The 23,342-nt window shown below is 40.5% G+C and overlaps 1 protein-coding gene across 2 annotated transcripts in view; it reads right to left on the bottom strand.

The window, feature by feature from the left end:
- The window catches only part of rabep1 (rabaptin, RAB GTPase binding effector protein 1), a 43,654-nt gene extending 20,688 nt beyond the window's left edge, over nt 1-22,966 (bottom strand). For both annotated transcript variants that reach the window (XM_026181485.1, XM_026181486.1), the window contains exons 1-9: nt 22,791-22,966; nt 14,302-14,430; nt 13,844-14,047; nt 9,912-10,072; nt 8,335-8,454; nt 6,592-6,727; nt 3,899-4,077; nt 2,637-2,747; nt 661-1,122 (exon numbers count right to left, since the gene is read on the bottom strand). In XM_026181485.1, the coding sequence (XP_026037270.1) occupies nt 661-1,122; nt 2,637-2,747; nt 3,899-4,077; nt 6,592-6,727; nt 8,335-8,454; nt 9,912-10,072; nt 13,844-14,047; nt 14,302-14,430; nt 22,791-22,836 (1,548 nt within the window). In that variant the 5' untranslated portion in view covers nt 22,837-22,966. The remainder of the gene's footprint in view (nt 1-660; nt 1,123-2,636; nt 2,748-3,898; nt 4,078-6,591; nt 6,728-8,334; nt 8,455-9,911; nt 10,073-13,843; nt 14,048-14,301; nt 14,431-22,790) is intronic.
- Nucleotides 22,967-23,342: the final 376 nt, after the last annotated feature.

Genomic DNA, 23,342 nt, shown 5'->3' with positions numbered 1-23,342 from the left:
TCAGGATGATTCAGTCGGAAGCTGTTTTCAGCTACTCCCTTATTCACGAGGGGTCGCTTCACGGCTGGTAGCTTTCATGTATGACTTGGCAGATTTTTACACCACATGGCCTTCAATGCCCAAAGGGATCTGCCAGGGATCTTTCACTCGTTAGGCGGCTGTGTAAACGACTGCACTATTGAGCCACAACAGACTAAGAAACTTAATTAAGACCATTAAAAATATATCAAGCAGGTGACATGGCCACACTACTCATCTGATATTTGCTGTTCTTGTTTTACTACTACATTTAGTCAGCCATGTTCACTGTGTTTAGCGTTTATTATATTTCTGTATCACCATCATTTTACTTTAAGCCACTTTAAGCTTTCCCAACTTTGGGGAAAAATTTGAAGAAAAAGGAGGAAAATGTGTTTTCTGTTCTAAATGCTGGTAAATAAAAATGAGAAACACTCAAAATTGCACTACAACGTGCATATGCTGCTCTAATGTTGAGGTACAAAGAAGAACTAGTCAGGAAGTAAAGATCCTAAAGCGAAGTAAAAACCTTTTGCGCTGTAAAAATGTTACGTCCAGTCATAACCATTAAACCCTTTGAACCACCTTTGACCCCTGCAGTGCTCAGACCATTAAAGCTGTTGTAAAGCCTTGGTTAAGCACCTCTTGCTGTAGCAGGTTCCACTCGCTGTCACTGACGAGCCGGTAGCCGGCAGGCGGTAAGTAAGCGGTGTCTGGGGCGTGAGAGATGCTGGACAGCAGCGACGCCGTCTCCTCCTGCTCCGGGGTCATGGCTTTGATCGCCTTCTCCTGGTCTTTAGTCAGCAGGAAGTGACTTGTCGGCAGCTTGATTGAGCTAATTGAAGCAGTCTCTCCAAAACTACTGTCTGTCACCCCGCTGTCGGCCCCAACCAAGGGCCCAAAGTCCGACTCGTCCAAGTGGCCTGCTGATTTGGCCTTGTGGTTCTGGCCGCCAAGACCCTGCTGGATGGACAGCGAGGAACCGAGGCTGTCTGTGGACTGAACTCGCCGCAAGTTGTCCTTGTAAGGGTCCATGGGGCTGCCCGTCACCACATCAGTGTCTAAGGAGTGCATAGAGCCGTGGGCGCTGTGGTTCACATGGGGCTGGAGGAAAAAGCGGAAAAAGGCATCCTCAGGAAAAAATCTTTCATAGTATCAGATTTATTTAATAAGTGGGATGAAGCTGGGCAGACAATATTTTTTAATTCACCTTTTAAATATATAATTTACAGTAACACGCCAGTGGTTAATGTGTTAGTCTCCCGAGTCTCTCACAGCGTGGGCCTCTCAGTGCCCACATCCGCACCCAAAGACCTTTCCACGTGGTGGCTGCTGGCTAGCAAAAACAACATGATCCCCGCCTGCCTCCACCTCTTTTGATCCACATTTATTTATTCATTTTCATTTGAATAATAACTCAAGTTCAAGGAAATGCCCTGTAAAAATGTTGCCATTTTTAAAGTTCATTGTTACATGTGCCCAAGTCTGCCACATATTCAGCATCTGGTCATTTTCTATCATTGTTATTAACCTGCTTTCCTTCTCTGGTTCGTTCTTAATGAGAGTTGGCATTGGACGATCACTCGCGTGCATATAAAGCTATAATCATTTTTCTTCTGTAGCTTTGCTGCTTATTAATTATTCACTTTTTAAGGGGGTGAGTGTTTGGTTTTACTGGTTTAGTTTCCCAGTGCAAGATGAAGTGAGAAACCTGATGATCAGAGGTGTGATCTTCCTCTTTTGTTTGTTTTTGCCAGCATTTCCTGTTCCAAAATTTGTGTTCGGCTTTACAAGTTAAAAATAAACCAAAAAAAATTAAGTTCCTTGAACAGCAGCAATGTGGCATTTCACATGCTGAGCAGTTTGGGAAGTAAATAAATAATCATGTTGGAAAAACATGAGACTATTGACAACATCGTGATTTTAAAGTCTGATTTTTGAGCGGCCGTACATCACGGACCAGTCAACTGGCACTTTATCCACCGACAGCTCCAACAACATAAAGATGGCTCAGATGCTGATTTTTATCACGATTCTGTCCTGATTCTGCTGCAAAGTTAATACCATTTTCTTTAAGATCAGCCAGGCTGCAATGTGTAAAACGTTACTAATGCGAAGACAAGTTTCCCGACAATCTGACAGGTCTTTGGAAAACGAGCTCAAGCTGCTCAAACTTTAAACAGTGATCATAAATTTCTGACGTCCAACAGATTCTCTCCAAAAGCAGATCAACTATATATCACAACTCTCGAAAACTGCAAAACGAAATCCAGATTCAAACTTATTCCAGTGTCTGCACAGCTGATGTAGGCCGAAGGCATAAAACCATGACATCGTTACAACAAGACTTACAGCATGTCTCAGTAAACATGTTTTTCAGAAACGGGGATGACTGAAATCGTGCAATCAGATCAAATATTTACACTGAGATTAAACTGAATCATAAATGTATATTTCTCAGAAGATATTGTTGCCATTTCTCCCCAATTTAGGAACGATAGAGACACAACACATAACCTGGTACTTGAATGTGAAGATGGCTCAAAGCGAATATATTACAGACTGATCCAATTACAGACTGCTCAGTGGGGACGTATCAGATTACTCTCTGCTCTTACCTCCTCGACGCTGAGGCCGAGGAATAAGTCCTCCAAAGGCTCGGTGTTGTCTCCTCCGTTGTCATCCTGCAGGTCCTTCACTTGACTCAGGCGCTCCTTTTCGTCATCCTCCTTGGATGGAGAGACAAAATGTTTGGTCACGTTTTGTTTTACATCGATTAAATTCCCACTCAGTGGACACTTAAATAGATACTCCTTTAAAATCTTAGATTCTACCTTAATAAATAAAATAATACTGAGTTTTACTGACATCATCATCACATTTTATTGTTATAAGGATATATTTGTTTCCTTAGCACAGTCCTAAATCCTATAGTGTGCTACACATGACCACCACAGCCCGGTACGCAGCTAGTCTTTTATGTGGTGCCAAAAGCAGCTCAGTTTTACCAAAGTGTGGACTCCACTACCTCTTTTTCAACAACACGGTGCCCGTGATGGCGCACAACCACTTCTGCTTTCGTGCGTCATGGTGGACAGAATCTGAGACGCGATGGTGAATTTGTTCCTACGGCAACTCGCAACAGTGTTGGCTCAGCAGCTTTGTGGCGTCGTGCCCGCGTAACGTTTTTGTCACCAAAGCCATTTTTCTAGTTGAAACACATGCAACTGGTTCTAGATCTATCTGGACTATTCCTGCTTTAGTGACAAAAGGCACAGAGTGAGGTGAGACATTTAACAGACGCTTGATTTTAAACGTGGAAGCTGCAAGTCGGAGCCAGCTCCTGACCAAGAGCATCCTCAAAACCTTACATCAGCATCCACCCAAACTGCCCAAAACTATTAAAGATGGACTGTTATGATCACTCCCAGTTCCATGTTTTAATTACTGGAGTAGCTTTGCATGATGTAGTACTGGTATTTGGTGCAGACGCTCAGTTTATCTTCTCTCTGAAACAAACTGCCTGAAACTGAGTGTTTAGAGCAATCTGAGCCTCATTATTTGAAATGTTGGCCATGCTTAACATCAGCATGCAGATTTATAAATGTATATATTTAACAGAAAATAAGGAAACACATAAAAGACCTCCTTTAAAAGGTTGTGATTTGGGCTTTTTTTAGTCCTCTGAGCTACAGTTTGTGAACACTCTTGTTCTTGGCAACTTTTTCTGGCCTGTTTGGCCTTTCCCCACTTCCACAGGAGATAAACCCAATAATTCTATTAACTCTAACCACTGCAAAGACGATTATGCTTCCCAAGTGGAAAGCCAAGCCTCTTTAAACTATCTGCAGAGACACTGTTGTTAGGTTATGTTATGTACCTGGTCTTTCTTCTTCATCTCCTCCACCTGGCGGAGCTGTTCTGATGACAGCACGCTCTCGATCCTCTGCATGTCCCTCATAAGGAGGCGGTGAGACTCCAGGAATTGGTCGTTAGCTCGCTGCCATGTGTGCTTCAGCTGGTTGTGCTGCTGCCGCTCCAACTCCAGCTTGTGACAGACTGAGGTCATAAACAGCAGAGAGAAAGGCGAAAGACAAAGTTGGAGCTGCAGACTAAACATGAACACACACACACACGTCCTCCATGGAGTCTGCAGCTATACAAAAGTCATATACAAAACATTTAAAACCCTTTTACTGGCATTTTAAATCAAATTTAAGACCAAATTTGCAATGGAAATGCAAACTGGCATCAGTTCAAAATGAACACAATGGTAAAAGGAGCTTGTGAACGTTTATTAATGTGAAAAGCAAACAAAGGAACACCTTTAAGCTACAACACAGTTTGCTCTGCAAGCGTTTCCAAGCACCAGCTTTAACCAGAGCGTAATCATAACTCTCAAGCAACAACAACAACGAGCAGCCTGGCTAGAAAACCTTTCTGCTTCATCATGCTTCATCATGTTCAGGGTTTCCATCGTTGTACTGCAAGCACTAAATCAGGGTTGTCTAACAAGCAGTCCAGGGGCCAGAACCGGCCTATAAGAGGATCAGAGTTGGCCTTCCAGCTGGATGGCCTTGCTAAGTGTGAAAGTTGCAGTGAAGTTATGAATAAGATCAATTATTGGAGTCATCCAAAAACTCCGCATGGGAAGGTTTTCCACTTTTCCACTCCATCTCTCAGTTGTAATGTGCACATACTTAGAGCAGAGTCACTGAATGTGGAAAAGCTGAAATATATTACTGCGGTTTATTTTTCTAGGGACATCTCAGGCTATTTATCATTTTTTTATAAAGTGGATGACTCATAAACATTTTTGAATATTGTTCTTTACGGTAAAAGGAGGAAAAATTAAGAGAGTGTTTTTGTCACCTCTGTCATCAACATGACTGTTCGCTGAATATGAGCACTGGGGAAGTTTGTATTTTTTTGACTTTTTAACAACTCATATTCACTTGCCACTTCATTAGGTACACCTGTTCAACTGTTTGTTAATGAAAATATCTAATCAGCCAATCACACTGTAGTAATTAAATGCATGTAGGCATGCGGACATGGTCAAGATGATCAGCTGAAGTTGAAGCTGAGCATCAGAATAAGGAAGGAAGCTGGCTTAAGTGACTCTGAACCAGATGGGCTGCTCTGAGTACTTGAGAAACTGCTGATCTGCTGGGATTTTTCCCACACAACCATCTTTAGGTTGAAAGAAAATTGTGCAGAAAACAGAGAATATCCAGTGAGTGGTAGTCCTCGGGGCAAAAATATGGGAAAAAACAAAAAACAGATTGCTTCAAGTTGGTAGGAAGGCAACAGTAACTCAAATAACCACTCGTTACAACCAAGGTATGCAGAAATGCATCTCTGAATGCACAATAAATCTGGAGCCTTGAAGCAGATGATCTACAGCAGCAGAAGATGCCACTGCGTGCCTCTCTGAGGAACCTGGGGTTAAAATTTACATGCCTCACCTAAATTGGACCCAGAAGATGGGAGAATGTTGGCTGGTCTGTTGAGATTCGATTTCTGCTGCGACATTTTGATGTTTGGGTCAGGATTTGTAGGAAACAACATGAGGCATGGATGTATCCTGCCTTGTATTAACAGTTGAGGTTGTTAGTGGTGTAATGGTGTGGGGGATATTTTCTGAGCATCGTTTAAACACCATTGCTGACCATGTTTATCCCTTTTTGACCATACTGTACCCCTTACACGTGGTAATGCAGTGAACTTAAAGTAATTCGCTGTACTCAAATGAGCTTCACAGTCACCAGCTCTCAATCCAACAGAGCATCTTTGGGATGTGGTGGAATGAGAAATCTACCATCCATCCATCCATCCATCCATGGATGGATGGATGGATGGATGGATGTGCAGCAGCTTTGTGATGCTATCATGTCGATATGGACTGAAATCTTTCAGGAGTGTTCCCAACACTGTGTTGCTCTCTCCCACCAAGAATTAAGGCAGTTCTGAAGACAAAAGGGCGTCCAACCCAGAAATAACAAGACGTTCCTAATGAAGTGTCCAGTGAGTGTAGGTTATTAGGCTACAGCTACTGTTTTACATATATAAAAACACATTGACAGAGACAGTCGAACTATTATTTTAACCAGGTAAAGTTCATGAATTTCTTTAATGTTACCTTTAAGTTGTCCAGCTGATATGTCCAGACTCGCACGCTCACTAATTACAGCAGACTAAATCATTCAGCGCTGTTTTTGAGAGAGGTTAATCGTGATTCGGTGCTTTGCTGCTGGAGTTTAGCTCGTTTCCAGAAAAGCACGTTTGTCTTAACGATGCAGTCGCAACTAAAGCGGCACTGCATGCAGAAAAACAGGCATGAAAAAAACAAAAAACAAAAACACATTTCCAAAGTTAATCTAAAATAATCAACTATTTTTGAAAGCCTTTTATTAGTAAAGTGTTTTCGGAACATTTTAATGACTGAGGGCCACCCTGCCTTTAGCAATACAAGGACCTTTGAGATAAGCTGTTGTGTGACTGCTGGCATGATATGACTTCCCAAAGCATCTAATTTTTTTAATTCATCAAGCAATTTCCACAAGAAATTACCGTCATGAAGCTCCTTCCGTAGTTTCTCCGCATCCTCCTGCAAGACGGACTTCTGCGTGTTCAGCACAGCGACATACATCTCCAGGTCCGTACGACACGACTTCTCAGCCTCCAGAACGTGATTGAGCTCCTTGACCTGTGAAAGACAATGAGAAAAATAATTTATACGATTGAGAGCACATAAAAAAATCCTGGAATATAAACAGGAGCTGAGAGTCTAATGGTTACAACAATTTTAGCTGAACACCAGAAATCAAATAAAAAGTCCATTTTGTCAAAACAAATTCAAATCTACTAACTGAAGCTACTGTTGTCAGCGGACATATCCAGCAGATATGGAGCTCAATTTCTTCAACTGGGTGAGAAACGTGTTGGTTTTTCAGCATTCTCACCCCCCTTTCAAACACTTTCGAAAGCTATAGGGATTTTTCTTTTTTCTTTATTTGTCCTGAATCAGTAACTTCTGTTCCCTGAATTTCTGTGACAGATGTGAGAAGAGTAAAGCTAGGATGAGCCACAGAGACACAACAGCTGCATCAACGGGAGATAACACAGGCTCAAATAAACTGGAATTACATCGTCTGACCATAAGAAGCTGAAATACTCCATAGACTCAGTGGAAACTGCAGAGCCAGTGATAAGTAAGAGTACAGCAGTCATACAGCAACCACAGCCAACCCTGTGTATGAAAATTTCAACTGGCAGTTGTTGGGGTGTTTTTTTCCACACCTTTGACTGCTGAGTACTTATTACAGGTGCTGTACAATTTCATTTCTCTTTTTGCTACTGTATACTAAATAAAAATCTCACTTTTTATGTGAGTGCAAATTAGGGACCCTCCAAGGTAAAAACGAAAGAAAACACCAATCAAAATCAATTAGTCTGAAAACACTGAGAAAAGACGAGGTCAAACACTGCCCACATAAAAATGAGCCATTAAGACAATTAATCAAAAGCGTCACTAATCAAACAGTGTTTTAAATGTCGCTGAAATTTGTGATGCCATGTATACGATAGCACACACGCACACAGTCCATGACTGTTTTTTATATAAAAATAATAATAGTTTGGCCTAGGGTAGTCAACATTAGCAGTGCTAGCAGCAGCAGTAGCCGTCCTTCCTTGTATATTAGCGTCCACACATCTGTGCTTTACAGATGGTGCAGGTTATGCATCCCTCCGGTCGAGCAGTTACAGCTGACATACACCCACTCAGGACCTACATCACTTTACTGCAGCACCGCCCTGATTTGCACAGCTGTCTTTCACGCCTCAGGTTTAAAGTATGAATGATTCTTTTAACCACAGAGTATTTCTATTGCCGACTAGTGAGAACAAAAACGCTCAATCGATTAATCAACTGGCCAATATTGAAAACAGTGAAGAACACTCTCAATACTGAATACTGAAGATAAACTGGTTTAAAAAGCAAGCTGTGCTTATTGACATAATGAGCCATTTCAAATTAAATTCACTTACAGAGTGCTTAATAAGATGTCCAGCTAAGCACATGCAGAGTTTACTTAAAGCAACAATTATCCGTTATCTTACCAAACCAAAGTCTGTGCTTTCCCCCCCCCCCAAAAGTTATTTAGAAATTATTTCACAGCTTAAAAATAAACAGTTATTAATGTCTTTATTACAATTTTTGTGATTCTCCCCTTTATGGGGGACTGAAACCTATTTAAATAAAAGCAAAAAACAAAAACAAAACGCAAAAGCATCAATTTCTTGCTGACTAACCTTCGAGGCCTCCAACTCCTTCACCTTCTCCTCGGCTGTGGCCAGTTTGGCCTTCAGGGCTGCGATCTCGTGCTCCATAGGCATCACTACGGAACGCAGCTTCTCTGCATCCTCCTGGGCCTTCAAAATAATTTGCATAAGATAATTATAAATGTGCACACATGGAAACATCTGGAAACATTATTTCCTTTAAACAGCAGATCATTAGTTAGATCTGTACATGTAGATGATAAAAGAAGAACCAGAGATGGAGTGTTGAGAGGCTGGATGATTATTTTTTTTAGTTTTTGTTGTTATTTTGATACATTTTTGTTCAATTTGGTAAATCATGAACCTGTTTCCTAAGACTGTACAAATCCACAGTAGTTTCACAGACACTTAACACACACACACAAATACACAAAACAATATAGAAAAAATACCCAATCAACAGGAAATACAAAGTACAACACCTAAATTCGTGAACTTCAATGCAAATAAAGCCTAAAACATCAGCTTATTTGTATCACGCTAAAGACCACAGTAATATTTTAGGAAAACATACCTGCCTCCAGGTCATTTAAAATTAGCTTTAATTTGTTCCAATAAATCAGCTCCTTGAGTTTTAGCTATTTTCAGCTCTTCAGCTTTTAGACATTTAAGGGCTCAAAGCAAATGTGTCCATAATCTGATTAATAATCTGATCCAACCAGATGATCAACAATTCAAAGATTTGCATGTTCCTGCAGCTATGTGCTCCTCAGATGATCACGACTCCCAAGTTGGGATGTTATTCCTCTGAAGTCACAAAGATTTGTTGATGAATTTGGACATTACAAATATGATAACATATATTTTAATGTTAAAAAAGAGATTTGAAACACATTCATTTGCACTGTTAACCAAAACCTTGTTACAATAAATGAAGAATTATTACCAACTCTTCACCTCAATGACTGAACTCTCATCACTGGGAGATATTTATCAGATTTCACAGCTTCCTCTGCAGCTACAAATGGCTTAATAAAACTTTTAAATCACAACAGCAGCACAGATCTTGATTACAGAGCTCTTCTTAAAAATGTTTCCCTGTCTTAATTAAGATGTCTCTTAGAACGTGGGTGAGGGAGAGGGCCAGCAGTCCTCACTCCATTTTTACTAAGCATGGGCAGATCTTTAAGACAGCCAGTCAAAACTGCAGCATGTGAAAATAATGCTACCGTTTGGATGAATTTTTCTTCCTGGCAATGAAACACAGTTGAAAATGCATCTGACAACAAATGACACACAGTCCCAGCCATGAGCAGTGTGAAACTTGAAAGCTCTGATATGAATTCTGGAACTGGCCTGCAAGACTCAGTATTGCTTAAGACACAGGAAGGAGTCCAGCTGGCCGAAGCATCTGGGACATTGCGTTCTGTTCTCTGGTATCCATCTTGTATTTTTATTTTTTTATTTTATTTATTTATTTTGGGGGGGGGGGGGGGGGGGGGGGGAGACTTGAGAGGAAACAAACAAACTTCAGAAAGTTAAGATTCCATATTAGCAGAAATTAAGGGAGCAGACAAAACTTTGAAAAATGCACGTAGCAGACATACTTTCTTCATTTCATCCTCCAGGTTCTCCTCCTCCTGACCCTCGGAGAGCCGGCGCCTCAGCTCGCCCAGCTCCCTCTCCACCGCCTCGCGATACTGGTTCCACTGGGCACGCTCCTGCTCCAGGCGTTGGTGGAACTGGACCTCATACTCACACACAGTGTCTGCACAGGGAGAGGAGAGGAAGCAGGCGATGAAACCGAACAATAGCACATCCACATCGAGTCGTGCAGTCAAGCGTGAATACATAAAAACAGGAACAATATTTCTGATATAGGTGGGGGATAATTTTCATTTCAAAATGTTTTTGTGATGGTTATTCATGATAAACGAGTAGACAACAGATTTTTAGGGTTGCATTTATTTTTTTAAATCAGTTAATCTTTCAACTATTTTCTTGGTTTACCGTCTTAAACTAGTTAAAATTTACTTACCAAAAGTCCATAACACCCTTGTTTTGTACAACTCATTTCAAACTGGTTTCTTGAATTTGACAGGGAGTTCACCGTACTCAAATGACCTCTGCAGTCACCAGGTCTAGTCCAATAGAGGACTTTTGGGATGCGGTGGGCATTCACATCCTGGATGTGCAGCCGACAAATCTGCAGCAACTGTGTGATAGCACGTGAATGATCTCCTTTTTACCTACATGTTTAATAGAAAGTTTATCATCTAGCCAAGATTCCCTCCATGCCGAAAAAAATCTTTTCGCTACAGTCCTCTGATCTGACACTGGCCTGGATCAGAGGGCTCAGTATGAGTATGAGCCAGCAGATGAAGACACTACACTACACACAAGCGTCACAGGTAGTTCTCACTGTGAAGTTGAGATAAGTGAGTAAAAGAAAAATTGTCTCAATCTGAAGAGACAATTTTCATATTTGGCTGAATTTATATGGAATGACTCAACTGTTAAATGATTGTTATATGACAATGTCTGTAATACTGCAGTTATTAGAAGTTTTAAGTGTAACCTTTCTAAATTTGTTAATAGCGCACTAAAAATTAACAAATTATGTGTAAATAACATCCTTTTTCTTAGAGTAGCATCCCCAACACTGTCTGAAGATCACTTCCTGTAGTTTCAGGAGTTGTTAGTGCACAGACTTTGGTCATGCTTCCAGTGTGAATGCAGAGCAATGATGACATGATGAAAGACAGGAGGAGATTTCTGATTGGTTTTTACTACTGATGTGCAAATTTGGTTCTATGAGGTGCAATCTCATCATATTTGTTGAATTTTTGTTTGTAAGGACTACCCGGGGTGTTCTTCAGTAAGACACAAGGAACATCAACAGAGGCAGTTACACCTTACTATGACACCCGATTATGCCTACATAACTTTTACAGCCACTTTTAAGGCCACCAGACTCCTTTACAAAAAGTGGAACTTCGCTTGACAGAAAACCAAAACCAGAATACAACTTTCTGGTTTTACCTCATTGATTCAAATGTCAAAAGACGCATAAGAAATCAAGGAAATCAGCTGTGGGGCAACAAATTAAGTGAGCTGAGAATTGTGTTAAATTACTGCTGTAATCCAAGGAGACTGAACAGTATAACAGTTCCCCCTCAAAGAGAGCTGTCTGGCAGCACAAAGATAAAAAATATTTTTTAATCAATAGTTACTTATTCACATTTGTTTATGTTAACCATTTGTTATGGTTTCACTGCGACCTCACAGTTAATGTAGTGAACAAACAGCTGAGACAGCAAGCCTAGTCTAACTGGTTTGTCTGCCTGTGTACAGATGAGCTGCACACATACCACTTCAGTCAGGCTGAGGCGACAGATGAGTTGAAATTGTATGCAGTGTATGGATTGTGTGTGTGTGTGTAGTCTGTGTTTCATAAAAACCCTGGCAGCTTGGGTAACATTAGAAAAGACCACCAAATTTATGGTTGTGTGCATTAGAATTATTCCAAATAAAGTTTGAAAATGAGTTTCCCAGTATAGCGTGTTAAAGTATGGGAAAAACCCTGGAACAACCAGAGTGATGGAGTGTAGTGGTTTAAAATATTCATCTACAAATGCAAAGGTCCCTAGTTCAGTTCCAGGGGTTGACACAAATCCTCTGCGTGTTGCATCAGTAAGGCCACTGGTTATAAAAATCTGCTTGTGAATTAGCAGCTTTTATACGCCACTGTCTTCATGCCTTTACAAATCAAATGATCATTATCTACCTGAAGCCTCGGTCCCTCCCTCTTTAATTACATTAAGCACAACAGGCATAAGTATGCACTGTTTTCACAGTTAACAGCTTTCATTCACACTTTACTGCTGCACAGACAATCACAGGACAGCTTCATTCATAATCACAAACATTCAGAGGATCTACTGGAGCTTATTTCAGCATGTTGATAGTACTGTTCTGGTTCAATTTACTTTAAAATCAAACAAACTTTCAGTGCATCTCACATTGGATCCATCTAGGCGCTAAATTAAAAGTTCTATTGAAGTACAACTAGACGTTCCTCAAATTACATGTTTTTTCTTGGTGTGTACAATGGATTATAGGAACTTGCCTCACTATTAATGACATTTTGATACTTCTGCAGCAGTAACAATTACTGAAAATGAACTGTTAAAAAGGTTAAACATGTATCAGTATTACATTGTATTAAAAGATCTATTCCAACATACATATAATGAATATTTTCAACATTGTTTTATGTTTTAAATCAGTAAAAATCAACAAGTGCTAAAAACAAGAAAACTGGATTAAATCAATTAGATTTACTTCACAACTAAAGAAAAAAGTCGAGTCAAAGATTAAAACGAAAATGTAAATATTCCACAAAACTTTAGGAGTGCTTCTTGTGACCAACAGCACATCGAGACTGAGTTTAAGCACTGATTATATCATCTCATTTTAATTTTGGAGCAGCGGTTAATAACCCCACTGTGACTGCACTACAATCAGGTCATGTTATTCTACATTAATCTTTATTCCTATTACATGCACAGCTCTCATGCACAGGTTGGTCCCTGCACGTTGCCGATATGCTCACTTTAATTTGTTTGAGATATGATCGTAAAATGTCAAAGTCAAAGTCTGACTAAAAGGTGTCTGATGTACCACCAAAGATCACGCTCTAGAACAGGGGTGGGGGAACTCCAGGCCTTGAGCGCCGGTGTCCTGCAGGTTTTAGATGTGACCTTGATCCAATCACAGCTGATTTAAATGGCCAAATTACTTCCTCAGCATGTCTTGAAGTTCTCCAGAGGCCTGGTAATGAACTAAACACTCAGGTGTGTTGACCCAGGGTGATATCTAAAACCTGCAGGTGGTTTACAACAGGGACGCTGGTTTTAATACTCTCAGTGGAAGTCTTGTGTGTGGCCTTGTACTTGTTCCTCTAGTCCAGCTGGTGAGTAAAAATTGTTTTAGTATGGCCAAAAAAAGATTTGTCTGAGCCAGCATTACATGGCATACACGTGAATCATGAACTTGTGCTAGAAGTCCACGTTGACAATCTGAACTTAGAGGATGAATTCACAGAGCATAACCTGATGAACGTTTTTAAAGAACGAACAAGTAGTTTGCAAACTGTGGACTTGTTGACTGAAAATCACAGAGTCATAGGGGGAGACCGAGTCACTTTGAAACATAAGTTGATCCCAGGCTGCACAGCGCCAAGTGGACTTCCAGGGATTGATCTATGAATAGAAGCTGCACTGGAAGCCAACCAGACATGAAGGGGACCTTGAAGGTGAAATCAACAAGCTTTAAATCAGGTAGAGCTTTTGTTTTTGTTTTTTGGACCTGCCTTCAGAAATGTTTTCATCACACCACTTAAATGTAAACAATCTTTTAGAGAATATATTCATAGTGTTATCAATCTAAGTAAATACCCTCCCGAGTAATAAGCAAAAGAGCAATGATATTAGGAATAGAGGTTTTCACTGCTCACATAGCGTCAGGCTCCATTTACCTTTCATTATGGCCTGCAGGGAGGCCACCTCCTCCTGCCATTGGCTGCGGACTTGGTCGATGGCTTCCTGTTTGGTGTTTTCCGACACGGTGGCCACAGCTTTGATGGTCTCTATCTCAGCCCGGGCCTGAGAGAGCTGGGTCTGGATGGAGCTCAGCTCGGAATGGGCGTCCTCCAGTGCAGCTGTCTGCCTCTTCAGCTCCTCTGGAGAGAGGTGAGACATGAAATGAATGATGGGAGGAGAGAGGAAAAATGCACAATGTGACACTTGTGTATTTCAGACTTTTTTCCTTATTCAGCACAGTTGTTTATATATTTTAAAAGAAGAACCTCTTTCAGTGTTGCACCTCAGCATGCACGAGTTCAATTCAAACAGACAGTTTAAAAGGCCAAAGATGCTCCACAGCTATGTCCAACAAGACACTTTACATTGTGTAGAGTTTTATGACCATCCACACCTTCCTTGGAGAGGTAAAGCTCTTTGAACTTGGCCCGCTTCTGGTTGAACTCCACCTCCAGCTGCTGCTTGAGTTTGATGAACTCGGCCCTCTCCTGCTCCAGAGCTGCCACTCGCTGCTGTAGCACCGCTGAATGATAATGAAGGAGGAAAAAAACAAAACAAAATTAGCTGCTGATTACATGTAGCTGAAAAGAAATCATTCAAGTCAAAGGGCAAACATCCACAAAAATCAGTGCACTCATTACGTCGTTTATCTCATTACTAAGGACTCAAATCAGAGGGTGAATAAAAGCTAACAAGCCCTAAAATGATATGAATACAAATTATTATTGATGTTTTTGGGATAAATGTGGTTCTTAGAAATTATTTCAATTTTATGATTAAATATATCTAATATAATCGAACCAATAAGTACAACGATTAAATCACTGAATTCCTTGTATGGTTCAGCCATAATGTTACGCAAATGTTAAATGTAATTAGGCTGAAATATGTGTTATTACATCCAGTACTATCTAATCTACTGATCATTAATGTAATAATGTGACAAAACAGTACAGACTAAATGTCTCTGGATAGCGATACAGAAATGAAAACATTAACAAATAATTTATTATTACGAAGTAGCAAATCTGCAAAATTTGGGAACTTGAACTACTTGGGAACTAAGACTACTTTTTACTTTAAACAAAAGTTCTAAATGGTGATTTTTGCAGATTCATTTATTAATATAAGAGAGCTCATGTGGTTTCATGTGGTCAGTTACTTAACTTTTATTATACCAGCAAGTTTCAGCTCGTGACACCTTTAAAAACAGAGTAAAGTCCACCAGTGGCCTCTTTTACAAGGCTGTCAATAGTCAGCTAAATGGAAGCTTTTTCTTAGATAATTTTAAATAACTTCTAGAGATATCATATGTAGAAGCTCATAAGAGAAGTGTGAGGAAAAATAAATATAATGTATGTGGCATTAGTCATTTATAAACATTTCATAAACAATCACATTTACTGATTGTTTTTAACCTTTTAAACTTTCCACGTGACCATCACCAGTTTGACTGAAAGAAAAATCCAGGGGAAAGATACACTTCTTAAATGAAATGATGAAATATTTCAGGTCATTACTGTCACAAGTTTTGTAGTATCGTTTTAAAATTTTCAATATGGAGAAAGCTACTTACTATTTTGGGGGGTAAGGATCTAAAACTATAGCTTTATGAATATGGACTATCACGATACTGTGGACAAATAAGTATTTAAAAAATGTATATGTAGAAAATATTTAGAAAATTTTGAATGTAATGTTAACAAAAACTTGGTTCTTTCTAATAATAATAATAATAATAATGAGTGGTGTCATCCCTGTTTTTCAGATAAATCTGGTTCTTTTTAACTATGAAAAACATCTTCACATCATTTTATCATTTAATATATCTAGTATAATAAAACCGATAAGTACTCACCTTTATTACTTACACACTTGCATTTAATGAACCATCTTGATAAACACCCACATTTAAATTAAAAACAGCACATCTTATTACATGTGTGCTACAATGCACAGTGGATCTACGAAAGCACAAAACCTTCAGCGTCAAATGAATAACATATTTTACTCCATTATCAAACTTTAACTCAAACTTGACAAGATCTTCAAATGCTTTTTTATTGTTGGCATCACCTCACCGAGCACTGGTACGTGCAGTGCAAGATATTTTAGCCATCCACTGAACTGCTGGGACGATTTTCATGATTGACATGATTAAAAATCTTGCTCTGCTTAACTCGGATGAGCTGGATATTGAAGCGTTACAAACACATGCTGCCATCAGTAAAGTTGCAAAGTGCAGTCTTGTTCTTGTGGGCAAACTATCCAACATCGAGATGCAGAACCTAGTTAAAGGGCCTTTCTCCTCTCTCCTTTGTCGTGTTTGTTTAGCCAGCCATTATAAATAGGTCAATACTAATATCAGCTGATAAATTGTGCCCACCAATATATCAGTCAGGCGACGCATAAAATGAAGTATAAAAACCTCCCGCCAGCAAACACAACCAGACACTGGTTTTCCTACGGTCCTACATTTTCCTACTTCTTCATCTCTTATTTAAAACCGCAGCGATACAGATAAAATCCTTAAAGCCAGACAGCCAAACGGAAACATTTACGAGCAGCCGGACGGTTCAGCTCAATTCCACCATGGTCATGTGACAGCCAAACAAAAGGAAACACTAACTCCATCGCCACGTATTCATAAGTTTGTGTTGTATTCAAGCACAGCATATATCAATCTCCTTTTCTCACACTTACCTCAGCTCAAAAGCTCTGTATCTTTTCCTTCTTGGTATTAAAATAAAAGCTGACTGCTCTGGTGTGTAACCGATCACGTCAGGAAGCCACAAAGATCACATGATAGAGCGCATAAAGAAAGTCAGTAATTAACCAATTTAACAGCAACGCCAGTTCATGATGATGCAAATATAACAGAGGCTCAACCTCACAGCAGCGTTTTTGCCTTTGCTTGATAAAACAGTGACGGTTTGAGACAGAAAAGTGGGGACAGAGTGAGGGAAGGCACACAGCAGAGGGCCCTGGGTTGGACTCAAACACCAAGCCTAGCGGCATAAGATCATCTGTCGAACAAGGTGAGTTAAACCGACGCCCGGCAACAGATTACTATTGTAAAAAGGAAGCACACCCACTTTAAATTCTAAGAGATTAACAACAGCATGTGACATATCACATCATTTCTCTATCTATTTGTTAGTAAGTAAGCCAAAAATGCAGAAGCAGGCATCAGTTAGCACCTTAAATGTTAAAGTTCATAATAACATAATTAGAAAAAAAAACAGGCCAAATATGGCTTCATTGAAAGGGCTGCCAGTAGAAAGTGTCTTCTCACCAAGAAAAAAAAACATGGCAGAACGGCAAAGTTGTATCTGACCAAACGACAAGACTTCTGGAAATCTGTCCAAGGCTAATAGGACTAAAGTGGAGATGTCCGGTTTCATTTTCAACAGTTTCAGTCAGGTCCACGCCTTGCTTGTCACATCCATGTTCAAAATGCCAAGAAAGCAAAGGCAAAAATGATCAGGGCTTCATAACCAGATCCCACACAGAAGGTGGTTGATATCATGTGACACCGCAAAGGAAGGAGTGTTTAAGAAGCAAGTCTTGATGCAGGGGTACTGGAAAAAAGTGACATTTAATAACAAAAAATGTAATAACACATTACAGGAAGCTGAAATAAAGTCAAAAGACAGCCTTGCAGCAATCCACCACTTCATCTATTTCGTATGTCTCTCCAGCCCAGGGGTGGGCAACTCCAGGCCTCGAGGGCCGGTGTCCCTGCAGGTTTTAGATGTGTCCTTGAACCAACACAGCTGATTTAAATGGCTAAATTAGCTCCTGCAGTTCTCCAGAGGCCTGGTAACGAACTAATCATGTGATTCAGGTGTGTTGACCCAAGGTGAGATCTAAAACCTGCAGGACACCGGCCCTCGAGGCCTGGAATTGCCCACCCCTGCTCCAGCCTCACCTGCATCCTCCTAAATAAGCACAGGTAAACAGGGTGGTAACTTCCTAACCTGTGCTGAGTAACCCAAAATATAAACACACATAAGGCTATAATCCTAGTTCCTGCTGACATACAACTTAAGTTTTCACAGTACTCTAAGCAGTTCTGTGAAAACCTAAGTTTGTCCTTACTGCTCCACAAGTTTAACAGGGTAAGTAGTAGCCAAGTACCGCTAATCAAATGCAGTTGTTTAATTGATCAGCAGCATGTGTGACAACTTCTATAAAAGACTTGGCCGTTTGCTGGTCTGTGGTGTTCAGGTGTGTGTTAATGCCATGACATTCCAAGGGGTGGACGTCCCAGCAAATTCACCAAACGTCAAATGGTGGTGCATTTCTCAGAGAAACTGCAAAAACACCCAAGAAATACATCTCAGACTACAGGGCTCAGTTAGCATGTTAAATGTTAATTCATAACACTACAATTAGAAAAAGACTGAAGAGGTATGGCTTGTTTAGAAGGGTTGCCAGGAGAAAGTCTCTTCCTAGGTTTGCAAAGCTGCAAGAACAATGTCCTTTGGACATACGAGATCAATGTGGAGGTGTCTGACCACAATGAAGGTGTCTGACCATAACGAACAGCACCACATCACGCCACATTACGGTGATGGAGGGGTGATGATTTGGGCTTGCAATCCACCATGATAATCCAGTCTTCTCTGTATTCTAGAGTCAGATGTGATGGCATCTAGCTGAAAGTTCAAAATTGACTTAACTTTCCTGCAACAGGAAAATGATCCCAAAAAAGCAGCAAGTCTGTAAGAGAATGGCTGAAAAAGAAAATAATCAAGGTGCTGCAACGGTCCAGACCTCACAATGAAATGCATTGAATTAATTCCAGCCACCTCAATTCCAACCTCAATGGACTGACACAACACTGAAAAGGAGAGTGGACCAAAAATCCTCCACACCACAATCAGAGACTGATACAGTCATACCAAAAACAATTACTTCACGTTAATGCTGCTAAAGGTTATTCTGCAAGCTACTGAATCAGGGTGTGTACTCAGTTTTTCACACACTGATTCTGCATTTATGCTGTTTCTCTCAAATAAACATGATATGATGTCACATGATTATATTTAAACAATTCTAGAACTTGGTAAATCAGAATAAAAAAATAGTTGCTAAACCTTTAAAACAAAACTGAGTAAATGCTATCTGTCCTTGACTCACCCTTTGCATACAGTTAGAAAACAGGGCTTCCATTCATATTTTAACTATCCAGACTGTTTAAATGTTAATTTCATGTGAAAATATTTTCTGGTGGGGAAAAAAAAACTAATCATTAGTGAGCCAGTCTGCTTCACAGGTGAACTGATGAGTAGAAACACTGTCATTGGCCAGTCAACTTGCCAAATGTACATTTTTACTGTTTCCATTCCACTAAGCCATTATATCGAACCCTGATACACTTCCACAAAACTTTCTATTATCTTACCCACACTAGTAAACCAGTTAAAGTCACCCGAGGCACCCACATTGGCGGTCAAAGCTATTTTATACCAGTTTCAAGTTAAACAGGCCCTGCCTTTTCAGAAGTAAGTAATTCCCTCAAACCTCACGACTGAATGAAGGTAGGCCCGTTACTAATTACTGTTTCAAATATTCAAATCCTCCTCTTTTACTCACTGCAGGCAGCGCTTTGCACTTTGAACTAGAGCTGGGCGATATGAGATTTTTTCATATCACGATATGTTTTTTTCATTTCAGGCGATAACGATATCTATCACGATATAAGCCAAATAACTATATTTGTAAGATTTAAATGTGCCGTTGCTCACAAGTAAAATGTGAAATAATCAGCAGCTTGTTTTTATTTAAATATTTATTTCCCATAATAAGTTCAACAGGGTAGATGTACTTAAGGAACATGAGACTTTTTCAGATAAATAAAGGCAAATATTGCAAACTACACAAAAGGCAGCCGCTAAAGCGTTTAAGTTTCAAAATAGAACAAACGAAACAGACTAAATTGTCGATTCCACTTAGAAACAAAATATTAATTCTAAAAATAAATCTTAGTTTGTTTTACAGAAGAACAGACAAAACTGACTAACTTTTGACAATATCAAATAAACTGAGAACTAAAAGGAAATTCTCAATCTCTCCTTGTTGTATAGCTGAGCTTTTCAAACAGTTTTAACAGTTACTTTAGTCTGACAAAAGCCGAATGACGAATTAGCGCTTCCCGTCAGAGACTGAGGCTACGTCCACACGTACACGGGTATTTTTGAAAACGGAGATTTTCCGTTTTCGTTTTAAAAAATAATCCCGTCCACACATAAAGGCAGAAATGAAGGAAAACGCTGCTATGAACATGCCAAAGCAGCAGGTGGCGCTAGATTCCTAACCGTGCAGAAATGTTGGCCAATCAGAAGTCTAGAAGCCTCAGTGGGAAAAAGTAAACAAAGCTGGGGCATAGAAGCAGAACCGAGTCGTATGTGTGGACGGACAGTAACTGTGTGTATATGTAAGCATTTAAACACTGCAGAGAGTAGAATTAACAGTAACAGTATTGTAGAAATTCATTTCACCGAAACAATAACGTGGCGCACAGTGTGACGCATGCACCAGTTTATTGTATTTCCAGACTTGCTTTCGGCACAATTTACAGTGCACGCTACTCTGTTTTTTGTCAGACTTGAAATAGCCAAAATACCTTCACACTACGGAACTTCTATGGCTCTTCCGTTCGACAATCTCTCCGGCGTTGGAACCATCATCTGTTTTCTCTTCGGTCACGCTCGGTTGATTTTTCTAGTCGGCACACTCATTTCCTCCATTACCCGCTGGCTGCTTCCCAAACAAACAAACGTGCGGCTTGGCACTTGTGCTGTACGTAACAAGTCACGCGACGTGACGCTGCGGCTGTGATTGGTTCGGCTCTGCGCTACTTAGTTTGGATTGGCTGACCTTTTTTTTTTTTATTTTAAGAGGACAAGAGCGGCGAGGTCTATCGCGATAGCTTAATTTCTCTATCGAGTAAAAGTTATATCGCGATACATATCGTTATCGTTCTATCGCCCAGCTCTACTTTGAACAGACACCGTCTTTTCTCTGGCTGCTTTTAATATATATTAAGATAAAAATAAAACCGCCACGAAGCAGTTTCTTTCAGTCTATTTTACCACCACCCTTTGTAACCCACTCCCACAGCAACTTTTGCTCAACAGGTGCCATTGTCAAGAAGTAATGACATGTGTATGACTGCTCAGCTCAAAGCAGCACCATTACTAACACCTGGCTCTCCAAAAATCTACAGGTATCTGCAGCTCAGTGGGTGAGCAGGTGACCATAGCCCTTTGCTGCGTGTCTTTCTCTCTCTCTCTTTGCTTAAAGTCAAATGCCAAAAAAATAATATTGAAAAAAAAAAAAACAGCTTTGTTGAGAAGTCATTAACACAACCAAAGCAATACCAACAACACAATTTTGCATCACACCACATGATGCTGAACACAAAGTGCTTGTACGCCAGCGAATATGCAAGAACTTCCCATTATTTGTAGAGGTGCATGTGTGCCAAATTAAATAATAAATAAAAGAGGCACCTTTTTTCAGAGGCTACATTTATGGGTCGTCACAGGAGATCATCTGCCCCCATCTCACCCAGCTCCTAGTACTCTGCTCTGTTACACCAACACTCTTCATGTCCTCCCTCAGTACACCCATGAAACATCTCTTTTTGTCAGTCAGCATGGTCATCTTGTAAATCTTCCCCTTCGCTCTTGCTTTTATCCTTCTGTCAAAATTCACTCCCACCCTCGTCTCCATCGGCACCACCCTTGTTGCACTCTCATCTTCATCTCTCGTGTGTACTGCTCATTGTTTTGGATTGTTGATTCCAGGTAAACTCCTCGACCGCCACTATTTCTACTTGTTGCATTTTCATTGTTACACCTGTCTCCCTCTCATTCACATACAATTTCTATTCCTTTCTCTCCAGAGCATACCTCCACCTCTCCAGGCTGCACCCTATTCTCCTTACAGATCACTATGTTGATCTGTGGCAAACATCACAGTCCATTGAAAATCCTGCCCGACCTCATCTGTCAGCCTGTCCATCATCAGAAGCAGCTCAGAGCATATCCCTGATGTAATCCCACCTTGAACCCATCTGTCACTCCTACCACACACCTCACCAAGTGCCATCTTAAAACATTATGTACAGGTCTATTTATAAGGCATAAAAACAAAGATAACCACTAGGAGATGCTCCCATCCCTCAATCTCTAATGTGTGTGTGGATTTGTGACAGACTCTCAAGCTACAGAGTGTCTGTAATATTACCTCCGAGGACGCATAAAGCTTAAATTGTTTTGCATGTATTACCGTTGTCGCAGTCTATTTTGTTTAACATAAACCTGGACTGGAATTCTTCACACAGTTTGTAGAAAGTGGGAGCCCCACGTTCAGCTCCTGAAGCTCCAGATGCTCTCAATGCCGCCTCTGGGTCCCTGGACCTCGGCTTGATAACCAAAGGGAAAGCCTCCTGCAGGATTTGTCAGTATCCCGTGCACACCACAGAGCACGGCCACCGATGCGACCCATATGACTGACCCTGTCAGTGCAGGGCCGGACTGCCAGAGGCCAGAGCCGACCTTTAGATCAAATTAGTCAGACTAGCCAGAGCTAGGAGCTAACCAGCTAGGTGTAACATTACTAAAGAGACAACCACGTTAGCTTGGATGTGTCACACATGCACCTCATGTTCAGCTATACAGAGCTTCAGTAAGTTTCCACAAATTTGTGAACCACTGCGCAATGTTAAATGCCCAGCATGAGGCAGTGACACGTCGCATTGAGGATGCTAACTAGCTAATGTTGCCAGTGATGCAGAGGCCGTCGCTGGCTTCGCTGCTCCCAGCCCCTCAACACACCCACCACAAACCGCCAAAGACACAAGAAATTTACCGTCATGTTGGGACGACTGAGGGGATCCCGAGGCCTCCGAGGCCATGGTTTCCTGAGGGGGGCGTGAGGCAATTAGCAGGGCGGTGAGATCAGAGCTAGGAGCGTCCAAGAAAACAAGCTAACATCACAACTAGTGTCAAGCTAGCGACGAAAGAGTGCGACTTCTGGTTTGTCTTTCAAAATAAAATCACCACTTGTGAACTCTCCAAAAGGCCTGCGTTTATTCGTAATGTAAACCAACATAGAAATAAATACAAGACAAAATAATCATATATCTACTTATTTCGAAAGTTACTTTCATATCTGTCCACCACTTAGCAGTTTTGTGCTAATATTTTGAAAGCACAGAGTCATTTTCCTATAAGTAAACAGCGTTAGTTTCCCAATTCCGGTGTCACCTTTTTGAAATAAAATCGACTTGATTTTTTTCCCCCAAAACTAAATCTCGCTTTCAACAGTTAATTCTTAACAGAAAACAAAAGAGATATTTATCAACAGATGATATAAATCCCAATTATTGTGAATGTGCAGCTGGACAGGAAAACACCTCCC

This window comes from Astatotilapia calliptera, chromosome 10, assembly GCF_900246225.1.
Source record: "Astatotilapia calliptera chromosome 10, fAstCal1.2, whole genome shotgun sequence".
Taxonomy (NCBI): Eukaryota; Metazoa; Chordata; class Actinopteri; order Cichliformes; family Cichlidae; genus Astatotilapia; species Astatotilapia calliptera.
This window is presented reverse-complemented; position numbering and strand designations above follow the sequence as displayed.